The 27,962-nt window shown below is 36.1% G+C and overlaps 1 protein-coding gene across 2 annotated transcripts in view; it reads left to right on the top strand.

The window, feature by feature from the left end:
* PHIP (pleckstrin homology domain interacting protein) overlaps window positions 1-27,962 on the top strand; it is a 105,370-nt gene that overhangs the window by 42,008 nt on the left and 35,400 nt on the right. Inside the window, exons 16-20 of one of the 2 annotated variants that reach the window (XM_027903239.1) lie at window positions 13,719-13,847; window positions 18,690-18,915; window positions 21,686-21,823; window positions 22,870-23,053; window positions 23,770-23,890. In XM_027903239.1, the coding sequence (XP_027759040.1) occupies window positions 13,719-13,847; window positions 18,690-18,915; window positions 21,686-21,823; window positions 22,870-23,053; window positions 23,770-23,890 (798 nt within the window). Of the gene's footprint in view, window positions 1-13,718; window positions 13,848-18,689; window positions 18,916-21,685; window positions 21,824-22,869; window positions 23,054-23,766; window positions 23,891-27,962 lie in introns of both variants that reach the window. The other variant, XM_027903238.1, reaches the window with a different exon arrangement.

Consider the following 27,962-nt stretch of genomic DNA (forward strand, 5'->3'; position numbering starts at 1 on the left):
CAAAGAAATTTGTAGACAATTAGAAGATCTCACCAGCTAGTAATCTGTGCTTCATGCTAGAAATTAATATGGGAAAATCTGTCTGCTGTGTGAGGTAAGGGGAATTGTAAATCTGGCAATTAGTTTGTCTCAAACTCATTGATTAGTTTGTATGAGCCACATATGCAAGAGAGGCATCTCTCTATGGTCTGAATATTTCTCTATGTCTTCTATGTTCGATGCTTCAAAGGACATGGAAGAAAATTAAAGGTTTTTTTAGATGATAGGGGTTAGGAAGAGGGCACTACACAGTCACCTCACATTGCTGCAAATGTTACGTGTTCTGGTTTACTACAGGAGGGCACAAATACATACAGAGCTGCCAGTCTTCTCCATTTCCTAAATGACATATCAACTGAGGAACATCAGTAGATCAACCACTATTAAATTATTCTGAAAAGCACTGTTACCTTCACTGACTTGCTCAGTATGTCATCTCATACTACTGATAAACATTATTTGTATTTCTGTTTAGAGGATGGGGAATTTTTACAGGTTGGGTTCTTTTGGATCAAACAGGGATCATCACCTGGAGCAACCAGACATACGAGTTGAATGACATAGCTGCTTTACCATTCCAGAACTTCTCATTATCATTGCCTGGTCTGTGGTACCAGAACTAGCACTGGGTGACTTTGTCATACCAACAACTCCTTAAAAATAAGTTGAGACCTTGGGGTTGTTGTCTGAATTAGCAGATTGATAGATGACTGTTGGCTTAATGTTAATCCAGTCAGGTATTCCTATCTTAGGTGCATTGCTTTTACATTGAGAACCTTGTGGCAGATCCCTAAAATAGAGTTGGATATTTTTAAGTTGCTTTTCATCCTGTTTCAAATGCTTTCATTGTTAGCATAAAAAAAAAAATAAAATTCGAGGGATGCAAGCATTGTCAATCAGTTTGAAACTTAATTCTTTTATCTAGTCAGTGAATGTGAAATTGCAGAGAAAACCATAGTAACCAAGTATAATTTTTGTTTTGCATTTAACTTGAACTTTGATTCCCTCATTTATTTGTGCCTTGCTGGTTACAAATCAGTCCCACTAAGTGACTCTGATGATGCTACAGAACGTTCTCTCCCAGGTTTTTAAACTTAAGATTTTCTGTTAAATCAATTGTCACTGTCACGGTAATTTGAAGAATATTTGGTCTGTTTGCCAGATTTTGGCCCTTTTGATTAATAGTAATCTTAGTCCCATAAGCGTCACATGAGTTTACTCTCAGTAAGTATATATATTTTATCTGTTTCATGTTTTGACCTGTAGTCTTCACTTCATTTGGTCTAGTTGTGTAAGCATTGGACAAATTGGTGTTGGAGTTCATGGACATTCAAAACTGGTTTGATTCAGTGACCTGAGTACCTAAACTCACAGAATGTGTTTGCTATGCCAGGGAGTGAAATTTGTCATAGAAATATCAAGACTGTGAGATGGTTAAAGCTTTTTAGGCAATTTTGAGATGCAACAAATAAGTCCTGAGATGGTTTTAAATTGCATGTGTGAATGCAGGTATTTGTTTTTTGGCCCAAGTAATATTCATGCCAGTCCTGACTTAATACAGCTACCAATGAGATTGTGGCTTTAGCGTTGTAATATTAGAGCAGTTTCACATGCTACATTTCCCAGGTACAACTGAGCATTCCAAAAAGAGAGAGTAATAAACCTTAAGTGGTTGCTGCAGCCAACTGTTCCAGACCGTAGATATTTTACAAAAATAGTGTTATTGCTACAAAGGAACAGCACAGACCCTTGTAAATATTTAAATTGTGACTCATTTTGCTGAACAGAGTTTGAGATATATGTGTCTTATTGGATGATCCAGGGGAAAAAAATATACAGAATGGTGGGCTGTCTAGTGAAAGCAACTACATGATAATGTATGTAGAGATATATTTGAAAGGCAGCTCCTTACTAAAGCTGCAACAAAGCATCTGTATCCCTTGTGTGGTAAGGCACTTTTCTGACAACTGAGAGGTCTCTGCTTTCCTAAAGGAGGGCAAAGGAGTAGGTGGCGCTCACCTTTTGGGATTGTCTTAGCTGTAGAGCTGGGAAATCGAAGACCTTAGATTCTGTTCTCTCTGTGGTGGTAAGCTGCTCAGTTCAACATCTGCCACATACCTAGGAGGGCATCTTGGCTATAAATGTCTAGACAGGACTTCTTCCCAATTTTCCCCTGAAGTTGTGCCACTGTGGAGAGATCATGTTCTAGGTAAATTAGAAAGTGGTAGGAATTATCTTTGGCTTCAGGCAGACTTGAACATGCAGGATGAATGTTCTGTTAGGTCGTAAGTAGAAGCTGTACACCATTCAGTTCCTGTCATAGCATCTGTTTTCTTTCAGGTGTTCTCATTAAGTGACTTCTTTAAAAATCTGACACTGTTGGTTTGTTAGGAATGCCAGGGTTGTCACTTGCATGGTATATGCTGCAGCTTAACCTTAACGTTTTTAGTTCCCTTAGGCAGAAGATTCTCAATTCTGAGAATGTATGAGGGGAAAAAAAAGAAAACTACTGGGACTTAAAAATCTTACAGATCAAAAAGGAGATAACTAGTGATGTTAGGCAGATGCACAGCTTTTTGTTTGGTTTGGTGATTGAATTTTGGTTGCTGTTGCAATTTGGACATTAGTACTGGAGTGTCTTGAGTCTGACAATAAATAGGTTTGTGGTGTTACAGTGCTGCCCTTGATTATTATTTTTTGGACTTAGGTGGTTTCCTTTAAGCAGTAGCTTTTGGGGCTGAGCTCTGCTGATTCAGACTGCTTGATAAAAGCATTCTGTCTGGAACCTTTGAGTATAGGTTTCTCCTGTGATAAAACTGATAGTTCTTGTCCCATGAGTGGGCTGCCCTGTAGAAGAATATTAAAACAAGTTTCCTAAAAGATTTGAGAAAACTACAGCCCTGTAGTTCTGTTCTTTTCCTTTGGATTGGTGGTTTGTGTGTTGTTGTGGGGGTTTTTTTGTTGTGTGGTGGTGGCTTTTTTTTTTGTTTTGTTTTGTTTTTTTTAAAATAATTTGGCTTACAGCATATTTTTATGAACAGTTGCAGGAACATATGGTGACTCCTGTTACTTAAAAGTATGCTGTTGAAAGTATGAGGACTACTACAGTGGCAAGAAAGATTAGGGGAGAACAGGCATTTTTATGATATTTCTTGCTGTAAAATATTGGAATTTTTACTGCATTTTTGAATGTCATTGCTTTACCTAAATCTGATATATGACTTGGCAGATTTTGTAGGTAGGTAATGCAATTACTCAATCAGAAAACTTGTGATTTAGTTGATAAAGCCTTAGCCTTCTGATGTTTAAGAAATCTTTGTGTAATGTGGAAATTAGTTAAGTAGGAGTATTGATGCCTTTCATGAAAAAAATTATTCTCCTCGTCAACAGATTTCCAAAAGATCCCAAACAAAAATAACAACAAAAGATGTTTTATGGCAAGGTGTTGCTCTTCTGTCTTACTGAATTGACTCTCATTGTGAGTTGCATCTTTGATAAGTCAGGCAGTGTCTAACATGATTCCTGTGCCTCAGGGGCCTCCTGTGTGCCTGAAAACCCTTTGCTTATTTGTAATCCTAATGTTTTCCCAATTGTGAAGTGTTCATTTGACCTGATTCTTATTACATTACTGTAGCTTTAAGACAGTCTTTCTGAGCATAGTCATGGATTGTGGTGTCCTTTGCAACATGCTCTGTGTGGTAGTTCTGGAGCCAGCTTTGAACTCAGTGCAAAGGTGGCCTTAGTCCTTTCATCGTAGTCTGAAGAATGCTTTGAAATACTGATACAAAAAGAATGTTTTTATGATCTTATATTAAATTCACAGATCCGAATACTTCAAAATCCTCCTGCCTTTGTGACTATCTGACTTGCTGGAAAGCTAAGCCACCTTAGCCTTTGACACTTAAAGGTCACACTGTATATTTCTAAGTGTTGTGAATTTGATGATGAGTCTTTTTCTAAATGCCAAAGCATATTTCATCAGAGCATGTAGAAATACCAGGAGTATGTTTCAGAAATGCATTGGAATTTGAAATATGTTAACTAGTGATTTGAAGCAGCCTTCTGATTCTTTTGGGGAAGGAGGAAGAAATTCTAACTGAACCTGCTCTCCCCCTTTCCCACCCTCAGTTTCCTTTGAAATGACAAGTAACTCACTTACATTTGTGAAAGAAAAGCTTTAATCTCTTCCAGAAGCACCACTGTCTCTTATCCTCTATGTCACTGAGTAAATGTTGCTTGCCTTGGAAACCATATTGGTAGTTAAAGAATAGTGGATGATTGTGTAACTCTTAGTGCTTGAATTGGTGTTTGTTGTTCTTATGCCCTCTGTTCCACTTTTATGGAACGGTCAGAAAAAAGAAATAAACCAAACCTTTAAGACTGCAAAGTGTGAGGGAGAGGCTGACCTGCCCATTGCATCAGTACTAGAGAAGGTGCAGACCACAGCTGCATTTCTTGGCTGTTCTTGAAAAACTCTGATGCTGGATTTAAGGCATGCTCTTTCATTGAGACCTAGAAGGACGGTGTCATTGATGGCTGTAGTTACTGTAAGGTAAAATGAGGCTTCTCATTTTGGGAAAAAAAAAAAAAAAAAGAGGTGGTTTGGTTTTTTTTTATCTAGATCTCTTTACCAGAATCCCAGCTGTTTGCTTTGATTCTAGACACTCTCCTGCTGGAAGCTCATGAGGAATAGTCAGTCCCACACTTCCATGTAGAATGCGTTAGTTAAATTTTATGTAAATAGGCATTGTATCCAGAACTAGAAAGCTTGTGGCTTGTTGTGATTTGAGTATATTCTTTCTAATATATTTATTAATTATCAATAGATTGTGAAACTTAGACCTTAAATATGAACATTTTTTAAATAAAGTAAGGACTTACACACTTTTGTCTTTATTTCTCAAAGTGTTTGATAGGTTATTTAAAGATTTGACTAGTGTGATGAGCATAGTTTCTTCCATCTGTGTTAAAAAAGCATGCATTGAAACAGGTACTATGTAAGCAGCCGAATTGAAAAGTGTCACTTTTCTAACAAGTTCGAGTTTTGCAGTTGGAATTTTCATTTTAATTTAGTAACATTATTGGTCCAACTTCATTTTAAATTGTCAACCCAAATTAGTTAAAATGTTAGGATAAAATCTGGATTTATCTGCATAAAAAAAATTTTATTTCTTTTATTTTTTTGTTCTCTTTTCTTCTAAAGAAAAATTGTCACAGCTAAAAGATAAATGGGGACAAAACTTGTTTTTCTGAAAGTATAAGAAGACATCTTACCAGTTAAGGATCCTTTCAGCAAGATAAAGTTACATGACTTGGCATTGTATTGCCACATCAAAACCTAAATATAGTCATTCTCCTTAACAGGTATATTGATAGGAAACAGCAGCTCTTGGTCCTGAAAAGCTTTTTAAAGTGCTTAGATATAAAATGTTGTTGAATATAGAGTTCAACAGCCATAAGCCACTTAGCAGTGGCACTAACAAACTTGGAGGCTGATTTTTTTGTTAATGTTCTTGGTTGGAGTTTGGAAAGTATTGCAGAAGTCAATGATCCTTGAGGGAAAAAAAAACCCAACCCAACAGAAAACGAAACCAAATCCAAAAAAGCTTGTAGCCTTGCAGCAGGATAAAAATGTTGAGTCTGCAAACTCTTTTGCTATGAAATTGTAAAATTTGAGTGTCTTCACCTTTCATCTATAGAATTGTAAAAATTGAATGTCTTAACCTGTCTTACCAAGTTGACCAGTAGCTTGGGTTGGCTTCTCTAATAAAGTCTCAAATTCAATGGGACAGTGCTCGTTATCAGAAATATGAAAATGCAGAGCTGTGGTTGAGAAACCTGGTTGGGATTGCTTAGCAAGATTTAAGACCAGCTATTTAGCATGACTGACTTAATGTATTTGTTTTACCACAAATTACAGAGAAAATACCTCAGAGGGGAAAAATTGCCATAGCTTGTTTATGTAGTTTTCAAGCAAACTTGAATAATTCCTCTCGTGGCACAGTTTAATTTTTAGAGAAAGGATTAAATATGTTACTTTAAAATTCAAATAATTTTGAATTTAATTTTTAATCTCTGTACGTCAATGTTAGGTACATGAAGTGAGACAGTTATGTAAATTAAGCTTAACAGACATTTTTGAAAAGCTATAGTTCTTATGTCTGGGTATTCCTGAAGTACTGTTTGTGAAGAAGAAAAGTTTTATTTCACTGTGTCTGCACTTGAGCAAGTCCTTTGCAACATCTGCTTTTCCTTCGTTAAAGGATTACAACGTGACCCTATTTCTAACACCACTACAAAAGTTAGGTAGAAGAACAAGTGTGTTGGAAGGATCATGGAATGGTGCAGAACTACTTATTAAAACCTTGTTTACTTATTAGTCTGCTGTAATAGCTTTCATTAGACTATGTTTTAAACTTTTATGGAGTGAAGTATGTGATGCTTTCATACAGTCAAGAGAACATAACTTGTTTGTGCATACTCACAAACTTATTTTTAGGTCTCTTGGTTTCCTGACCCATCTTAAAGTTTAGACCCAAGCTCTTAGGGCTGTGCTGTAGTAAAGGAAAAAAAAGTGGCTCTTATTGGTCCTTAGTTTTCTTTTTCAGGTTGTTTCTTTCTTTGAGAAGCCTTGGGCTGAAGAAACAAATAGTGGATTTGATAAGGTTGTTTTGAGGGTGATCTCGAAATTGCTTTATTTCATTTGATCGCCTTTGAAAACAACTGGAGCAATAGAATCAGCACGCAGATACTAACCTGCCTTGTAAGGTCATCCTCTTCTGGTTATGTGATGGTTATAGTTGTATATCTCTGAAGTGGTGCTTTTATTTCACATGATGACTTAGTGAAACAGGTTATACTTAGAAGTGCAGGCAAAAAATCAGGAAATAGATGATTTAACAAGGCAATAAGTGTTTTTAAAACATTAAGCTTGTTTTTGAAACTGAAAATGTATACTGTCATGCATCCTGTGAGAAAGCTTTGAAGCAAGTGGGTACATTCATACTAATTTTGTTTTACATTTACAGTGTGAAGTTACCATGGTGAATATATGCCTTTTCATAGCCATATACTAGGTAATCAGTGTAATTGCAGATAATTTTTTATATTAAATATATTTTTTTATATAAAAAAAGCAAACAAAACCTAGAATTAACCCACATGTTGATGTTAAGATTGAAAGTTACAGCCACACAGACACTAAGAAATAAGGATGAGATTGCAGAAGGCAATGTCTGAGTGTTTTGTCCCCAGATCTGTAGCTGGATGATTGTCCTATTAATGTAAAGTTGTCTGGTGCTGTTCCTGGTTCCGTGCGTTTCTTTCCAAGTGGGTCCTTAATTTCTTCTGTAGGATGTATGGTAGTTGCATTGCATGAGCCTTTTTTAAGCTTATACATTTCCCCCAACTTTTTAACAATGCGTCTTTTCAAAAATTTTAATAGAAACACTTTCTTAGCTTGGCTATATTGTATTTTTATTTGAAGCTATTAGCATAAGCATTGACTGAAATTGTCTAGGACGTAACTTGATCATAAAAGGGTCAAGTTGAAACCTTGAAGTAAGAATTTTCCTGATTTTTTACAGTGGAAATTATAGAGTGTAATTTTGACCCTACTTGAAGTTAATGGAGAGTCTGCAGTACAGCTGAAGAATCAGACTATCTGGATGCACTGATGTGTTGGTTGTCTCCCTGCCCAATCTCTCTGCCCTCTTCACATGTTTTATGTGTTTATATAAATCAGTCAGAAATACTTGAGACCCCCATGGAGGTCATAGTAGGAATGTATTTCATAATGGCAATGATGTCTAGTTTTTGTGAATTTGGACACATGCATTCCCTGTTAATGACTGTTTGAATGTTTTAGTACAGTTTAATCCTTGTTTTGTTTAGAATTTACTGTCAGTGTTATGGCATTACCTGATTCAGGTCAAAAGAGTTTCTTCCTGCAAATTGTCAATCAAGCAGAGACTACTTTAGTTGCAGTCGGGTTTTTCTGTGTGTTCCTGCTCCTTCAGAGAGCCAGTTGTTGACTGTCCTTTATTTTTAGCTTTAAGTGGACACTTCATTACAGACAATTCCTATGCTATACCTACTTATGTTTGTGTATTTAATGTGTTTTCCTGCCCCATCTTCTGAAGTCTAACCTTCCACTGATCTGTGTGATGTGGTTTCTTACTTTCTAATTCTGCTCCTACTATCAGTGCAATGAGGCAAACTAAAGCCATAACAGCATTATCATATTGCTTACAAAATCATTTCCTTTCCTTTAAACAGTTAACCTGCCTGGCCTAACTAGGTCTTTGTTAGCAACTACTTATTAGTTTTAGGTTAAAAGACATATCAAAAAATGGGAGTCCCAGTCAGAAGAACTTGAAAGTTGAAGTTCCATCTAGGACAGCTCAGCAGAATGCTCTGTGCATGGACTTTCTGCTACACGAGACGATTTTTTTGGACTAATGTCCAAAAGGTACATGGCTTGCTCACATGGACAATGTATTGTAATTTGCAGTGTGAACTAGAGTTGTAAAAACAGTTATTTCTTATGTTGTGGCCCGCATAAAGTCTTCCACTTCCAGTGGAATTATGTGGGATTTTTAGATATATATTTTAGGTTAGGTTTTGTAGTCATGTAAGGAATATAGAATGACTTAAGTAAGGTTATGGATGTATTATTTTGAATCAGTTTGCATGTAGTCCTACTGAAATGGTTTTGAAATTTTTGAGAGGTTCCACCTTTGAATAGTATGTAAGAGCACATCTTGAGGATGCTGAAGAGCAAAACCAGCATAATGCTCTAATAGTTCAAATAGAAGCTAGTACTAAGTATGCTAGATGTATATTAAAAAAAAAAATCTTCTTTAAGAAAAAAAAGCTGTAAATAATTTATATATAACCTTTATATAACTTCAGGCATCTGTAGGGTGGATGATCTGTAAGACCTTTCATTGAAAGATTTCATCTTTCAAGACAAATGCAGTGTTCCTGAATGGATGACTGACTTGACTGGTAGGAAGAAAGAAACATTTTTAGTAAATATGTTACTCTTAATTTAATTACTTCTAGTCCTCTTCCTAGAGTTTGATCCCTTGTTACTGCTCTGGAAGCAGTGTAGAAGACCTGCTGGATTTTTGTTTTTAATTTTTTTTAACTGTGTTAAAAATTAAATCTTCTTTCCACTCCTCCAACCTCTTCTAACTTTGCAGGAAGCCCGTAGATATTTTTTGACTTAACATGGAGGCATGCTGTGGTTATAGATTGTTCCATAAAGCAAAGGGGAGCACAAACTTTCAAAGGAACTTCCAAATACTTGGAGACTGATTTGACTTGAGCAACTCTGATGTACTTTCATCACTTACAAAAGAGGTTATATGTTTTAATAACATTTAGTTAGCATTGTTTTTTTGCTAGTTTTAGAAAATTTTTCTAGCATACCGTGGTTGTGATCATTAGAACCTAAATTTCAGTTTTCAAGTTTGAATGTTGCTTGTAACTAATATTCATTTGTTCCTATGCATCTAAGTAGAGTAGTTCTCTTCCTGCTAAAGGTGTTTTAGTAGTCATACAAACTAGTCTTCTTTCCTTAGTGTCCATATAAATCTGAGCTTGTAGGTTGCCCATTGTCATGATGAGTGGAAATATTTCTCTGTAGCTGTTTGTCTTAGAATTTACTTACCTCAAACATGGGAAGCAAAAAATATGTGTATTGCTTTGGAAGATTTTGTTCTTATTGTTGTCTGTTTGTCTAGCACATAAACACTTTCTCTTCTGGTCTAGCTTAGAAGCACAGTTTTCTTTTTGTTAATGCATTATATGTGATGAATTGCAATGAATACACAGTGATCTTTTTCACTGTGTTTCCAGCTAATTGCCTCAGTCCCTTAACATGAAGGATGATTCTACCTCAGGGTAGAGGCTTAGGTCACTGATTTTTTTTAAAACAGTGTTGATGACTTGTGTTGGGAGACATGATAGAAATGCATAGTGTGACTGTATGTAGACTGAGTTTCATTAAAGTGTGCTAGTAAGTTATTTCTAATAATCTTACTAATTTCATGACCTTTTGCATTTTGTCCTGTTGGCTTTTAATTGCTTCAGTTGATATGATCTGTGCTGCCTCAAATCTGTTCTCACTGGATTATTTCCTGATGTTCATTACATCGAAGGGCTCTTATTTTTTCTAGAGTCAATGACGGAGAGGCCTGACTTGAGAAACTTCCGTGATAGCATCCTTTTGACTCTGTGTGTCTTTAAAAATCAGTAACTGTTATCCTTTCCTTAGAAAGTTTACCTACTCTGCATTTCTCCTACTGATCACAACCTGCTCCACTTAAGCCAAGTTTTCAGTACCTTATTATGGCTTTGAAATCTAGCTAGGTTGGATGAATTATATTTTCTTGGCATTAAATAGTTACGTTACTAAAGAAAGTCTGTTAAGTTTCTCTGGCACTCTCTACTCTTGATTAATTTTCATTTTACTTGATTTTTTTCTTTTTTCCCCTTCATGTCTTTTACTTGAAAACTGGGTTTTGGGTGTTTCATACTATCTGTTGATAACAGTTCAGAAAGGCTTATTATTGAGTTTGCTCTGCACAGTGCACTGTAGGTGGTACTGTTCTGTTTTCCTACAACAAATAATTTTTATGCATCTAAGGCATTTCTTTGTGTACAAGTTTGACAGCTCTGTTCTCCCTGGTTTGGGGCAAACAATAGCTCTCCTTAAAACTGAGAGGAAAAGAGTCATCCCTTTTTCATTCTCTTCTTTCATCATCATTCCTCCCTTCAGGATGTACCAATGTTCTCTTGTTTCCTAGCTATTGAAAATATGGGCAGATTGGACTCTTAATTCTTGGAGCTAAGACTAAAAATTAGTAGTAATTTTTTCTTAGTCCTCATTGTGTAGCATCACTGGTTCTTCCCTGTTTTTGGCTGAAGAATCCATGCTACTTGTTTTGCTACCATCAGTGTCTTAACATCTTCACTCTTCCCAGCCCTTTGTTGGAACACAGCCTTTGCTGAAGCACTGGAACAGATTGCCCAGTGAAGTTATGGACTCTTCATCTGTGGAAGTGTCCAAGGCGGGGCTGATGGGGCTCTGAGCAAAGGTGCCTCTGCCCATGGCAGGAGTTTGGAACTAGGTGATCTTTAAGGTCTCTTCCAATCCAAACCATTTTATGATTCTGTGACAGCTCTCAGTTAATCACTGCTTTTTTTGTTCTTGTGAACAGTCTCTTCCCTTCACCACTGAATCCTCATATTTGGCAGGGTAAGGTTGTGGATGCAATAAACATTTTCTTTGGGATGCAGTCTTCATGTAGCTCTTGCATCTTTGATTTAAAAGGGATGTGGTGGGGAAGGCAGCTTCCTTCTTGATGAAGTTCTTTATCTAGCTTGCTGAAGTAACAGCTTCACTGATTTACTACAACTTCCCTTCTTGCAACTTAACATTTAATTTCTGTTCCAAATGACTAGCTCCTTTGTTTTAGCTTTATTATTGAAGAAATTCCATTGTAAGGTGTGATTTATTAATCCCCAAATAGTTTTGTTTAAAAAAAAATTCTACTGAGTAACACACTCTGGTAGGCTTTGTTTTTAATTTATAAGAGTAATTATATCTTGGACAGTTATCCTCAACAATAATTTTTGTTCTTATAACGATCTTTATTTCCAAGTATTTGTTCTTCAGACCTGAAGGATTGTACTTAAAGGTCTTACAGTTGCCCTTTCCAAAAGCACTTTTAAAAACAGATTCTGGACACATTTAGAGTAAAACTATTTGTACTGTACTTGTCCCTAAATAGTAGAACTCTATTCTTTTCGTATACATCAGAAGGGAATATTTTCCAACTAACACTCTAATCCCCATTCTTGAAAATGGTCCATTCAAACTCTTTCTTGATGGAAAGGATTAAAAAAACCCATCATCTTAATAGTTGAATTTTTTTTCTTCTATTTCTCATTTTCCCCCTCACCATGATTAGCAAATAGTTCTTCCCACAACATGCCTTGTTGTCCTTGGAAAACAAAAAGTCTTCAAAACCTAAGCTCCAGGAGAACCCTGAAATTTTGTTTAAGTAGGACTTGAACGTTAGGAAGCTTGACAGTTTGATGTTTCCTTTGTTGGAGGAAGGGAAAGGAAACAGAAATCTCTATGTATAAAATACCTCTTTTCCAATTTTTTACTATATTTCTGCAAAGCTTATTCTTGTGCTGAAATTCCTTCTGCTTTCCACCTGCCTTCACCAACTGTCTCCCTTTAATACAATGAACTTTCTATATGCAAAAAGCAGCACAAAGTTGTAACTTTGTTGTGGTAGTTGGATCTTGCTTAGCTAAATTAAATTCTGCATACTTGATTGTTATATTGACATACTTAGTGTCACTTGCTCGGAGCTCTCTTTTTGTTTTCCATCTCTTTCTATAAGATACTTCTGTTCGTTTCTTCTGGAATAAGGGGCAAAAGAGGACATGAAACTTACATTGGTTTATGTTTCTCTTTTGCTAATTCAGAAACTCATTTGACTTTTAGGGAAATTATTCGTAGTAAAAAAGACCTTTATCAAACACCTGAAAGCACTGGTAATAGGTGTAGCAGCCTCTGTCACTGGGGGATGTGCAGGGGTGTGGGTGTGTTGTAAGACCATGGGGAAAGGATTTAGAATTCTTGTCCTTGTCTCAGCCTGTAAGAGAGAACAGTATCTACCTCACAGGTTTTTCGAGGCTTAATTTGTTAACTTAAAAAATAATGCCAGTGGCCTCTGGTGCTGCAGAAGTACATAGTGTTACTGTCTGCAGGCTGAATACTGTTATTTTTTTTCTTTTTTTTTTTTTCTCCTTCCTTTTTTTTTTCCTTTTTTTTCTTTTTTTTTTCTGGCAGTATATAGGCCTGCCACAGTTAGGGGAAGAATTTTGTTTGGTGTCTCTTTAAAGAAACTGCAAAAGTGCCTTGCTGGGGAGAATAGAAAGGGGCTTTCTGAAGAGGTGCTGAAGACGTGAAAATTCAGAGTGGTGATTGGTCACCTCTGCTTGATTGACAGGTTGCAGGGAAAAACAAAAACCCATTTGTTCTGGCTTAATGGAACTGGAAAACAGAAAATGAGTATCAGGTAAAAATTCCTTTTTTAAAATCTTTGCAGTTCTCCTTTAAAAAAGTGGAGTTTTTACACAAATCTACTCCTTCCCCACTCCAGTAAATTAGGAGTAGGAATTACAGAAACAGGCAGTTGCTAAGTTGTGTAATGTGGGTTGTCTATGTCAGTGCGTTTTCTAGGGGTCAGGTGTTCTGAAACACCGCAACAACCAATGCTACTGGGCTAGCTTAGCAAAGAGGCAGAGGATGGAAAGGGTGTAGTGACTAAGCCCTGAACTGGACCCAGCTCTCTGGTTAGGCTCAATTAGCAGGACATTCAAGGGGAAGCTTTTATTTTCACTTCCTATACTGTGCCTGCTTTGTGGATAAAGTCTGTCAGTTTCTACTGCTATCAATTTGGCATCTTTCATGAGCATTACAAAATTCACTGAAAAGTGAATAGCTAAAAAAAAGTGAGCTTTGTTTTAAAGTAGCAGTATACTGTTGCACAGATTTTATAAGAAATTTCAACGTCAGCACCGCAGTTTTGTGAATCATAATTGAAAATTATTTATTTATAATAATTATTTTTTATGTTGATGTATTTCAGATTGAAGGACAAGGACATGGTGCAGTTTTTGACTGCAAGTGCTCTCCTGATGGACAGCATTTTGCATGTACTGATTCTCACGGTCACCTTCTGATTTTTGGCTTTGGTTCCAGTAGCAAATATGACAAGGTACAGTGCAAAATGAAAATCAAAATGTTTATCTCTGTTGAATGCATTGATGCAAACTTTTCTTCAGAGCTTCATTTCGAGAGGGTGTATCTTAAGACAATTTTGAGCCATTAATATGGGATGTTTTCAATTCCTGTTGACACTGAGCTTTCTTTCACTGTCTTTTTTTAAATTATGGAAACATGCCATTAAGCTACTGTTTACATGGGAAGTTAAAAATAATATTAACTTAAAAAAAAAAAAAAAAATTAACCAGTCATTGTGTGTGTAACAAGGTTACAAATATCTACTAATGGGGGTCCACATGGATAATGTGAATAAACTGCTGTGGAACTGATAATAGTTAAACATTTTGCTTTAAATACTCTTCTGGTTTCGAACCAAGACAAAAAAAAGGGTGTGGGTGTGTAATAGAACTAATTCCTGCTATCTGTATTTAAACACTGCATAGCCTGGAAGAGAATTATTTACGAAAAATGTACTATATGTTCTAATGATGCAGTTTTATGTTTGTTATTGAAGTACTGTCATGGATGCCTTTGTGCTTACACAGCAATTTTCCATCATTAATGTGATTAAAATATTATATCTTTACTCAGATGTCATAATCTGCATTGTGTATTCAAAATGTGGGTGTCTTGCCACAGACCCTCATGACTGTAAAAGATACGTGGTGGTTTGTTTGTTTTTTTCCTCTGTGAAAAATGAACATGCCCTATGAACCATACAGGTTACCTAGTTTGGAGCACCCATGAGGTTCTAGTTCTTCTTTTACCACCCAGGGAAGAAATGAAGTGTGCCCTTTCTCCCTCTTTCTAAGACTTAAACAGACCTATTCGCTCCAGGATTTTCATTTCTGCTTCTGGTAGCTGATACAATGTTGTTGTTGAAGTACTGTTTTCTGGATCTTTGAACTCAGTCTAGCTTTGAAAGCATTTTGGCAAACAGCAGTGGAGGGGGGCCTGAAGGAAGGAGAGCAAAAGGAATTTCAGTCTTTGTCATGTAAGCTGCATTTCTTTCTGTACTCTTACTGAACCATTTGCTTATTGGGGATTTATTTTTTCTCCTTGTCTCTGCACTCTGGTATGAAGTCCTCAGTATTAGGCTGCTGTTGCTATCCTCAATTATTACTAGCTGTGCATTTCCCCTTCTATTCCAAATAGAACAAGTGAGTAGAGGCACTATAAGCAAGGAAATTCAGGATTATCAAAAAATTTTCTTTTAGAGTTCTTACTGTTCCAAACTTTAAAGCCTGTTGTAATAGAAACATTTTTCTCACTGTGTCCATGGATTGTTTCCGGTTTCTTTTTCTCTCCAATTGTCCTGGAAGTATATAGTCCTCTTATACTCAGAAATGCTGGACGTGAAATGAAGCTGAGAGTCTTTTTTGTCTTTGCTGTGATAGATCAGGATTTTCCTTTATACTGCTATAGGAGAATTTACCTGTGAGAGATTAAATCTGTTTGAAAAATGAATACGATTGCTTTTTCCTGCTTGAATTCTACAGATCCTTTGTTCTCTTGGGGTTTTTGCTGCAGCCTCTGAGAAAAAACTGTTTAAAATTTTTCACTTAGTGGATGATTTAAAATGATCCTCCACAGCTCTTGCTGTGCCAGTGGTAATCTTGGCATTCCCATTCCTGATCATAATAAAATGGGAGGAAATAGGACTTCCATTTGTTACCTTTTTAATCTTAGTCTTCCACTGACAGAAAACTCAGCTTATACATTTCTAATCTCTTCCTTGTGGGGTTCCATCACCTTTTTTGTTTTTGTCTGACCCAGTTTATGGGAAAGTGTAACTAAACGTAGGTAGGTGCTGAAGATAACTGGGTTTTTTGTGTCTTCCTCCCCTCAGATACTTGGGGGAGTTTCAGACATCTTGTCAGAATATGATCTGGTAGGATCTGTGTTTTTTTGACCTTGAAGTGTTTTCCATCTGTCCTGGAAAATTAATTTTACAGAAGAAGGGAGTGTGGTAACCTGTTCTGTATTCCTGCATTTGCTCAGGACAGTGATTATAGCCAAAATAGTGTTATCTCTGCTGAAAGAACAAGCTCTTGGTTTTGTACATGTATGTTTTTTCATGTTATATTCAGATAGTATCTGTGTTTCCTAGTTGACTGAAACCAATATTGATTCTTTTTTTCCTCTACAGTGTGCTCTTGGCCATGATGAAAGTGAATGGGGTGGTTTTTGGTTGGTTGGTTTTTGGTTGGTTTTTTGATATGTGTCTTGGTCAAGTAATTCTATTGTGGGGAAAAGAAAGAGAATACCTTTGCTTCTTGTTTGGGGTCCCTTGAGCCAATCTCAGCTGAAATTTCTGAGTGTGTGAAGATAACCAGAGTTGGGCTGAGTTCACTGCCAACAGGGCATGTTAAAGTTCAGAAGTTCTTGCTTAGGTAGAAACCTGTCCAGGAATGCCTAGCAGTCCTAAAGTGTACGGTACCATTTTGTTGATTTTAAATCATAAACTATTTTAAGTTAGAAGGTCCAACTTCTGACTATGCGAAGGACAGCCCCAAGAATCACATATGTGCTTGAGGGTGTTGTCCAAATGCTTCTTGAACTCTGGCAGGCCTGGTGCAGTGTCCACTTTTCTTGGGAGCTTGATCTCTGAGCTTTCTAAGGCTTTTATTCCTGTAGACTGCCCAAACCACAGTACTTTGTTGCAAGTTGACAGTTCGTGTCTGGTGGATTGGTGTGGTAGTGGGGAAAACCTCTCTGTATAACTGTGCCCATTTGGAGAAACTGAGCATTCTGAATGTGTAGTGTAGTTTCTGGATAAGAATCTATCCGTAGAGCTCAGACCTTGTGCAAAGCTTTTGTGCTCATACCCAAGCTGGCTTTGTGAAATCAAATGTACAGAGAACTCATGTGCAAATGGTGATGTGCTAGCATCTTATTGTCATGAATTTGATCTCTAATAGTATATAAAGAAATAAGTCTGATTGTTAGTGCTTCGACTGTTTGTCTGCTGATTTTTCTCAGGATAAGATTATTGCCCTGGATTCCAGTAGGGACGTTCCACTTGAGAGTAGGCCTGAGCCCAGGTTCTCAAAGAAATATCACTGTTATCTCATGGAGTAGAAAATTGTTGTTCTACTATACCTGATCTCAGTACAGAGTACACAGAGTAATCGCAAAGATGTCTTTCATGATCTTACACCAGATCTTCCCTTTGCTTGCAAAACCTGGGATGCAGACAACACTGTACAACCAAATCACAACGTACTAAAACTCAGTTTGTATGACCTTGCCATTGGAATCTCTTCTTTCTCAGTGTGGGACGTACTTAATAGGAAAACTTATACTGGATGTAAGTATTGGGTACTCTATTGCTATGATTTTAGGAGAAATTGTAAGTCCTCCTAGAGGATCCCTGTCCCGATCATATTGAACTATTGTGAGTTGAAGGAAAGAGGGTGTTAAGCAGGCCTCAATTCTATCAATCAGACACATAAAGGCACTTGTATCTTTCTCATTTAGCCTCTGTTAACAAAAAACCTGGCAACAAGATTTCATCTAGTCAGGGCTTCTTACTACAGTGAGAGATCACATCGTCCATGTGTATTTTGAAAGGGTAACCTTTTGAATCCCTGAAGTAAATTCTTTTCCATTGCATGTTTCTATATATCTTTCCAATTTCTACCTGTTGTTGTTTTTCCAAAGTCTAGATCCCGTGATTCCTATGTTTTTTTGTTTTTTTTTTTAATCCACCTCATGTGGATACATGTAGGTACTTTCTGAATTGACAAATGTCTGTCATCTTCTCACATTCAGGACCAGAGACCTTTGTTACTGAGAGACCAGACCTCTGAGTGTCTGCTATAACCTCTGCCTTACTGATTTCTGCATAACAGGTTACTGGAAACTGTGTCATGGATTGGTTATGTTAGAGCATGCTCTTCAGAAATCAGAGTATGTTCATTGTAGGCATTCCTCTGTCTATGCTCAAAAGACAAGATTTTTTTTCTTTTTAGTTCTCTCTGCATTGAGTCAATAAACTGAGTACATGAGCTGCCACGGGGTTTGCTTGCCATTGGGTATTGTTGGGATGTGTAGTAAACACATCAGCTTTTCTTCAGTTCACTTTTTCTTCTTGTGGTTCAGTATCTTTCTGATTATACAATACTGAGATACATGTGCCAGCAAAGGGTGGAGCTTAAACCTTTTTTACATACTATTTGGACAAAAGAATTCCTCAGTCTTGAGGGTCTGTGAAAAGTCATCTATAATAAATTATGAGCCAGGCAGACTGAAATAAAAAAGAAAACTTTGAACCTGAAAAGTTCCATTTTATCTCAACTTTTTTATTTTATCTATTGAAACTTTTTCAGATATCTAGCATTGTAATAGGGATATATATGTTTTGCTGGTATTAAAATATTTGGCAATGCCCTGATATAATAAATATTATTCCTATTTTTCTTCTTCCTGCACCATAGCTCATAAGTCTCTGACACAATTTTTTATTATCAGAATATATATTCAGACTATAGAAGAAAATTTATAAAACTAATATATCCATACTGTGTTCGGTACAGATGTCTTCAAGTAGTTAAATACTGCCCCATCCCCCTATTCTTTAAATGCTTCCCACCATCAAACATGTGGATTATTCTCTTTGCAGTCTAAAATAGAAAAGGCATATTGAGCAACAAAACAGTAATGGAGTCATTAAATTTGTCCCTTTAAACTGAAATAAACAGATCAGCTTATAAGCCTGTTTTTGCAAAAGTAACCACAAGTGTCATTGTTAAAAATACTTTTGGCAGTTATCTTCTGTATGTTTTTTTAATAGGTTCTTAAAAAAAAAATTACAAAATGACTTTGTTTACAGATAGCAGATCAGATGTTCTTTCATAGTGATTATCGGCCCCTTATCCGTGATGCCAACAACTTTGTCCTGGATGAACAGACACAGCAGGCTCCTCACCTTATGCCTCCCCCATTTTTGGTTGATGTGGATGGCAACCCTCATCCTGCAAGGTATCAAAGACTAGTTCCTGGTCGGGAAAACTGCAGGGAGGAACAGCTTATTCCTCAGATGGGAGTGACATCTTCAGGTATGGAAAATTTCACTTCACTAAACAATAGTCTACCTCCAGGTGTTCTATGCTTTTACTTTGTCCTTTTCCTTAATTGCTGGGCGTAGTAGTTCATGTAGTGTGGGAGAATTGCGATGTCTGTGGCACTGATTGCTCGTCACAATTTTACTTACATTATTGTCATTGATCAAGTTGGCATTAGTTGAAGCTAGAACACCAATTAGCTTAGAGCTCATTTCATTCCTGGAACAATGTATGATGCTGAGTGAGCTTTCAGTTATCTCTTTGGATGAGCATTCCTAGAAAACCTAGGAAGTAGACTGATCTTCCACAGATAAGCTGGAAAAGGTAACACCTACAAGAAGAGGAAAATGAGAAGACACCTGAAACAAATGCTCTTCCTCTTTAGCTAGAGACAGTCTTAAGAGAGTCAGACAGACATCTTAAAGCTTTGGTGGTTTTATTAGAGAACTCTGAAGCCTTGATAAGAATACAAAATCAAGGAAGTTCCTTAAAACTATTTGGATATTCTTAAAAATGTGTGAAAGCTGACTAATACATGCTGCTAAATAATGGTTTACATATATATGATACTTAAGCCTGTGATGTGTCAGAGATTCCAGGAAGAGTAACTGAGAGTGTGTTTGCCAAAATATCTCTTAATCCTTATTTGTAGACCTCGGGATTATAAGCCACTGAATACGTAAATAATTCTAAGGAGGATTTTTATATTTCCTCCAAAATTACAGGGAGAAATGCTACTTGAGAAGCAACTGTAAGAAAGAAAAAAATCCCTTCTGGTGAATGTATGCCATGTTTTATCACTAACTTTTAAGCTAGTGGCTTTGAAACTAAATTTGATTTCTTGGGAAGGGTGCGACTTAATTGTTACAGCTACAGCATGGATCCACTGCATTGTGAAATTCTCCAAATGTGAAAATGTCCCAGGCATATTCTCCAATATAATATCATGAAACAAGTCACTCTGCACATAGATCCAACAAAATTAAATTTAATGGTGTGTCTGCGTGATACATGAGTGCCTATAGGAAGGTGATGTCCATAGCATTTTTTTAATAGCAGGAATTCATCAACCATTTTGACAAAGAGATTACTGGGAGACACAAGGCTTTTTTCTACCTCTTTACAGTTCCGTGACAATATATTGAGCCTAAAGCAGAGGTAAACTGTTTATATATTGTATATGTTCCCTTTTACTAAGGAAGCTCCTTTTCTTTCTGAAGATTTGTTGAGGGATTTGATGGATCGCAGTTAGAACACTGACCATTTATTTCTTGTCAAGTTTTTTATAAGGGATTTTAAGAGTAGGGGGAATTCAGATAGTCATGCTCTTTTTATTGCTTAGATGTACATGAAGCTCTTCTAAACCAAATGTTTTGAAAATATCAAATGTATACCAGTGTCTTGGTTATTTAATTTAAAAAGAAACCGCTTGCTGTTCCTTGCTAAGGCATAGTCTCACAGCTAGATCCATAAAAACATTCCTTTTGTTTAGGTAGCAGTTTCCTTATTTAAGATCATTCTTGGGTTATTAGTAGTATTTCCCATTGTTCTCAGCAGACATTATGTCTGGTCACAAGATCAACAAATTATTCTGTTTCACTACATGAGTCAGAAAACATCCAGCTGTGGTTATACCAGAGCTCATTCCGTGATTCCAAGGTTCTGCTGCTTTACAGAAGTTGACTTCAATAACCTTGAAAGCCTGAGAGCACTATCTTGAATATTTATGTTTTTTTCTGCGTAAGGTTATGAGATAGCTACTTCTGTGCAGCCACATAATCAAAGCTCTTCGTTTCATAGCACAGTTACTGTATCTAGTCTTTGATCTTGCAAAGTGCAGTTTATACTGTGATATTTCTTTGGAATCATGCTAGAAAAATAACTTCTTTAGCTGGTTTCTTTGAACAGTGTTATCCCTCATTACAAAGTTTTGCAAGTTCTGCTTCTCTTAACTAGAGCTTCCCACCACTCCATTCGACTATCTCATTATTCTGTGTGGAGGTGTCTTGACTTCCTTTTTGAATGAGTACTGTAACCCTTGTCTCTTTTTCTTCATTCTTCTCTGTTTTTTGTGACCATTGTGAATATGAAAACAGCTTTTGTGTTGTTTATGCTTACATGGCGTGTATTTTGCTTTCTGCACAGAAACAGTGTTATCACCTTGTAATCACTTCTGTGAGAACTGTTTCCCGTGTTCCATTCAAGAGATCTACCCAAAAGGAGGTTTCTTGGCTGTTTTACCTACCAAAGAAAATTAACATTACTTATTCTGTGTGGTCATTATGCCTATGTGGAGCTCAATCAAACATTTTTACTGCTTGGTGTTATACAGTATAGATAATTGTTTTCTAATTCAGTTAGACCTTCTTGATGTAGTTCTTTCATTCAAGCTTATAAAGTGTTTTATAATGCATTTGAGGCAGTCTAATCTCGGATTTGAACGATTTACATTGACTTAGCTGACAAACAACAGTTGTATTAAGCTTCTGTGGCTTGCTGGCACTTGATCAAATTTAAAGTTTTATTAGGAATCATGTGTGGTCATCTTTACCCTGCTCCAGGAAATATAATACTCTCAAATATTATATTAAGAAAAAAGCTGTTTTTAAAAAATGACTGTTAGAAAAATAAGCATTAGCCTATACTTACACATGTGATAATTTACTTTTAACTTGCGAAGCTAGAACTTAAATGAGCCATCTGTAGCATTTGGTTCTTCAAATTAACATTTATATGTTGTTCTCCTGTATATTTTACTTCACAGGATTGAATCAAGTTCTTAGTCAGCAAGCAAATCAAGAAGTTAGTCCGTTGGATAGCATGATTCAAAGACTTCAGCAAGAGCAGGACCAGAGACGTTCTGGGGAGGCTGGAACCAGTAGTACCAGCCGGATAAACAGAGGTAGATCACTGGGGGATGGGTGTTGAGACTGAATGTTAGAAAACATAAATCCCATTATTGTGCATGATTTATGCCCTTTGGTAAACTACTAGAGAGGAGGTATGGAGCTGTAGTAAATAATAGAGCTTTCCCATGGTTTTTTTACCTTTCTGCAAAAACTTGGGATTCTTAGCATTATAAATTTATCTTTGCTATTTTCTGCTCACTCAGGGAATTGCAGCAGCTGTATTCCCTTAGAAGTAACTAGTCTGCTTAATCTGGAATTGGCCATCTACTTGTTTAAAATCTGACTTCTCTCAAATAAGGACGCAGGAGGGAGAAAACTGGAAGGAGCTGCTTATCTTTCTCCAGAACTGTTCCATGTTTCAGTGTTTTGCACTAGAGGACACAATAGTTTTCAACACTTAAAAAATCATGGTTAGCAACCCACTAGAGTAAGCAAGAATAGCTTGTGTGGGGAAGGATATGGAAAATGTTTAAATTTTGCTACTCTGTAGGTGCTTGAAAGCTCTTGCAGATGTGCATGGTTTTGTTTTGGATTTGATTGGTTTGGTTATTTTTAACCTCTTGACCATTTGAATTTTTTCGTCTGTAAATTTTACAGCTTGATTCCTAATTTCCAGTATTGTGGCTTCATGTTTTTTTAGGTAGGAGACTGTTTAAGGAACACACTGATTCAAGTGAGATAGCTCACTGTTTTATAATACAGATCTAGAGTGCAGTAGCGATAGCCAGCTTTTCATAAATGTTTCAAAAGCATTTTTAAAGAAAAGCAAACATTTGGTTCACTTCAGATTGGTGATACATCTGCTCCTTTTCAATGTGAATTTTTAAACAGAGTGCTGCAGCCCAGTAGCTGTTTATGTGTGTGTAGTCGTGACTATAGAAACTGCTGAAATAGTTATATTGAGTTAATACAATTTCTTTCAAAGTAATAGATCAAGTAAAATTTTTTTTTTCCCTTTTATTCTGAGATTTTCTTTAAAATGCTACCCTAAGAATTTCAGATCAAGTACAACTGTTGCTTTTTGATTTTTTTTTTTTAGGATCTGTAAGTTCTACCTCAGAAGTACATTCACCACCAAATATAGGATTAAGACGTAGCGGACAGATTGAAGGTGTGCGTCAGATGCACAGCAATGCACCAAGAAGTGAAATAGCCACTGAGCGGGACCTTGTGGCTTGGAGTCGCAGGGTTGTAGTGCCTGAACTATCTTCTGGTGTGGCCAGGTAAACATAGGCCAAGGTTGCAGAGAATTTTAGTTTGGTGAACCTAATTCAATTGGACAGTTTTGAAATTCACATCATCAGAGAACCATTTGTGAAGGGATTGTTTTTTTATTTTGTTGTCTCAAATTTCTCAATAATTTTTTGAGAAATTTCTCAAAATTCTCATAAAATAGTCTCATAAAATCAGTTTCAGTTTGAACTTACTTGTTTGCGTAACACTAGAAAAATCTTGGAATTCTAGAAGGATTGGGAATAAAAATTGACCACTTAATGAATGACAGAGGCAATGGAATCTAATTGCCTCAATATTTTCTGACTTGTAGCATAAGATGACATGTTTTAACTCCTTTTATTCTTGTCATTATATGGCATTTTATGTCTGGAATACTGACCTAATCTATCAGGCGCCTGAGGTAAATTTCCAAACTGGAACTTGATTTGTTCAGTAATTAACTCTTGTGACGAATACTTCAATGAGTAATGAAAAACCTACTTGCCACAGTCAAATATAAACTACTCTAGTTAGTGAAATAAGATGGAAATCTTACTTAGTTCATAAAAGCTAATTTGGAAGCCATAGGCTAACAGTAAAGAGAAGAGCTACTGTTCAAAGAATATTATAAATATTGAATGTTTATTCCTTGGTTTGGTATAGGTCCCCTCAGTTGTAATAATTACCTTTAGAGTTAACATCTCAGTTTTCTTTTTTTCAGTAGGCAAGAAGAATGGAGAACAGCAAAGGGAGAAGAAGAAGTAAGGGTATATCGGTCAGAAGAGAAAAGAAAACACATAATGAGTCACATTCAAAAAGAAAACAAAATACCTACTTTCTCTAAGGTAAGTAATCACCTGTACATTATCACAGAAAGAGTCATAAAATATAACTGAATGCATTAGGTCACATAAATTTACATTCCTCTTCTCAGTTTCACATTTAAAAAACAGGATAAAGGGGTTTGTTCACCTCTCCAGAATGAGGAAGCATGCCTGTGCTGGTGTTTCACTATGTTCTGAATTGAAAAACAACAGGAATTGCTTTCAGAACCCGCTGTGAAGGGGGAGAATCCCTGCAAATCTGGTGTTAGGGACATGATTTCCTGTAGGGAGTCTGTCAGTATTAATCAATACATCCTCCTGCCGTTGTCTACTGTTTGACATACTCTCTTCATTTTCCATCTTACATTCTGTAAACCATTTTTACTTTTCAGTGAATAATTTGCAGATGTCCTTGAAGACCTGTATTTTACTAAGCTTTTGATGAAGAGTGAAAACAGTTTCCTGTATATTAAGCGTATTACAAAACACAAAGCATGGGTTCTCCTCTACTGTTACTTAAAATTTACTTCCTTTATTGCAAAAACATAGTTGGTCATTTAGCTAGAAAAGCACAGATAGGCAGGTGCAATGCATAGATGAAACTAATTTCAAACAAACAAGACATAAAATTCTTTCTGTAAACATATCCTTTAATTTTTTTTACCAGCAAAAAAACGTAAGATTAATTTTTTTTTTCAAGTTATATGAAAAAAATCAAGTCACAACTCGGATAAAGTTAAGAGCTGCACAGCCTTTGCATACTCGTGCTATCCTAAAAAATGATGCTGGTATGCTATCTTCAACGCTACAGTCACCAACACTGTGTACCCAAGATACACTGAAAAAAATATTTGTTCCCTTCTATCTTTAGTTTTTGTACATGAGGGAAGAATCTCTGTGCCACATGACAGGATTCATTAATGAAATACCAGGACATCAGAAATCTTTGTAACTCTTATTTCTCTCTTGGGAGTAATAGAAAATGGGCCTTACAAATTCAGATTTTAACAAAGTTGTTTCTTGTCTTAAGGGGATGTATTTTCGTGCTGAATTATAGACTTTTTTGGTTTAATTAAACAGTTGCACTTCTCAAGGGCTTCTTTTTTTTTAATTGTCTTCAGCTACAGCCTAGTCAGAAGATGCTTCCTGATAAATTCTTACCAACTTACCCTTAAGTTTCTAAGTGGATTACAGTTTTCCTAAAATATCACTAGGACATAAAAGTTAACAGAGTAGGCTAACTAGTCCAGCATTTTGGTTTCAACAGTTATTTTTATTGTATCTTTAAAGAAAAGAAACTTAATACAAGTTTCTTTTTTTAAGAATACTTTCTTAAAATCTCCTTTCAGAGAAACATGTTAGTCTCCAGACTATAAAAGTAGCACTAGGTCTCTTGAGCCACATATTTTCACTGCAGATATTTATGCCCTTAAAATCTTTCAGAGCAATTGCTACTTAAGAATACCTTTCTTCAGTTTCATATATCTATCCCTGGAGGGTCTGTGATCTGGATTCTGGATGCTCAGAATGTGAAGGAGAGATAACTTGGGAAGTGACTAAAGGCTTTACCATCTTTGTTCTGAGGAAATACAAAAAAACCCCAGGCAGTCATGGTCTTTTCATTTGAGTATGTCAGTAAATTTTCTGTATAGAAATTACTGCTTAATTCAGTAACACTTTCAGAACATTTAAATAAATCCTTCTTAGACCCTACTGGATACTTTTTTATGTCATCTCAGGATAAAAAGGTTGATTTTTATTTCGTAGTTGATTCTTCATTAAATATGTCTCTTTTTGGAGGACTCTGACTTTTAAGAAGTACACTAATTCAAATCCCTTAAGAAACATTTGAGAGGGATTGAGCAATGAGTAGATATCACATGGGCTTTAAATAAGCAAGTTTTCAAGAAGAAAAAGGGGTTTTGATCCCAAGTGGTTGAGTCTCCTAATTAAATAAACTACTCAGATTTTAGTGATTTTTATTGTTGCTTGTAGTTAGCACTAGCAAAAAAATGTTCTCTGATATTTTTAGGGTTGTTTTAAATAGAAATTAATAACTTAATTATAGCTGCTCTTCTGTTGCTGTGGCTGTGTGACTTAAAATGCAAGCTATGTTAGGTTGAAGATAGAACTGGAAAGTATGGTGTAAATCTTCCTTTTGCTTGAGAACAACCACTAAGTTGTGATACTCATACCTTGTGATTTATATTATAGCACTGTTGCAAACTACAGACCTTTTTTATTGCATAAGGAATTCTTAAGGTTTGATGAGAGGATTTATGATCTAAAGGAGATGGGGAACACCTCCAACAAAATACAGGGCAAAATATTATCTTCTAGTCATCTCTGGAACTAAGAATTACAGCAAGAATTCTATAAAGTTTCTCATTCTACAGTACTGTCAGCTGCTCTGGGAACAGCGTAAACAAAGCTCGTATTAAAACATTGTTCTCATATTGAAATTCAATTGTATTTTTACTGGTAGGAAATACTGATTTTAATATTAACTTCTGAAATTTAGTAGGTCTGCTCATATAATAATGATAAAATAATATTTTCTTCTCTTTCCTTCTAACTGAAATAAGTAAAAAATACAGAAGTAAAATGAAAAGGAGGGCAGGAATGAATGTTAGCATTTTGGATTACATGCTAAAGTGTAGGTCAGTAAGGAAGAAAATAAAGCAGCTGTAATTACATTTTGTGGAGATTCCAAAGTCCTGTTGCTAACTTTTAGTTCAGGGTCATTGTAGGGTGTGATAAAAGTAGTACGAAATTATACTTCCATCCTTTTTCTTTATCAGTATCTGCAATTTAGATGGAAGTCACATAAACATTCTGCTGTTGAAAGCCAACATTTCTTTGACACAGGTCATACTGAGAAGTGTTTATACGTGATTGCTTAAGGGACTAATGGAATTGTAGGGGAGGACCTAACAGCTTGGATGTATTGACCTGAACAGTATTTTGTAAATGGTATTTATTATCACTGACCTGCAGGCTGAATGAAGAACTCATTAACTTTAAAAGTCATTGATGAGGAATAGGGTTTTTTCTGATTATTATTAGACAAAAACACTTAAGAAAAAGAAAAATCTTGAATCCCTAAACATTAATGAAAATGGATAGAACGGAATTTTTGCTTTTTCAAAGTGGAACTGTATTTCAAATTATTTATTTTCAGGAGCAGATGAGAAGTGAGATAAATAATATGCTTAGGTAAATGTTCCCAGTCCAAGTAATTTAGAGTATTAGTTTACTAAACTACTAGGATTAGAGCATTTTAATAAATATTGATGAGTGTGAAATGTCTGTATGCTAGAGTGTTGATGTGATGTGTGTCCCAGTAAAATGTTGACAAAAATGGAAATATTTCTCATTAAGTGGAAATTTTATGCTGAAATTTCTTGAAATGAAGGTGGGAAATCATTATGGATGGGCAAAAGTAGGCGTAGGTCTCTGTTGTGATGGGTGCAAGTGACTGTATTGTAAACTAACAGAACGTGGGGAGGACAAATGTGTGCTTTGTTTTGCTGAAAGTGGCTTAGTTGTGTTCCTCCGAAATAGTAGTTTTTCTACTTACATAGAAAAAAGAAAGGAGGAAAATCTAAAACTCCAGAGACAGGCACTTAGTGCTTAGTGTTCGTTATCATCACTGCTTTCGGAGCAGCTCTTCCCAATTTCTTACATATGTGTGATGTGGTGAGAGTAAAAACTAAGTAATTACAAGCACTGATACAAATGTGAGGAAAATATGGAAGGATTTCTCTTTAGCCAAAGAGAAAATGTCAGGACAAGAAGCTGTAAGATTTTTAATGCTAGGGTTCTGATATTGGACACGTACTTTGCCTTACCCCTATTAAAATTTCTAGTTGAGGTTAATTTCTGTTGTATTAAAGAAGGAGGAACCATTTTCAGATAAAAAATAGATACTACTGGTTAAGAAATACTCTGAAATTACTACAGCCAAAGATTCCCAAAATTATTTCAGCCCTGTATGGAAGTGCAGCAGAGCTGTGCTTCCTAGTGCTGTCAGTGTCATAAGGACAGTAGAATTCAATGGTTTAATGTTACCAAGACCCCCAGCAGTGTCCAG

The sequence above is a fragment of the Empidonax traillii genome, unplaced genomic scaffold (genome assembly GCF_003031625.1).
Source record: "Empidonax traillii isolate 1590-97213 ecotype Southwest subspecies unplaced genomic scaffold, ASM303162v1 scaffold946:size445097, whole genome shotgun sequence".
Lineage (NCBI taxonomy): Eukaryota > Metazoa > Chordata > Aves > Passeriformes > Tyrannidae > Empidonax > Empidonax traillii.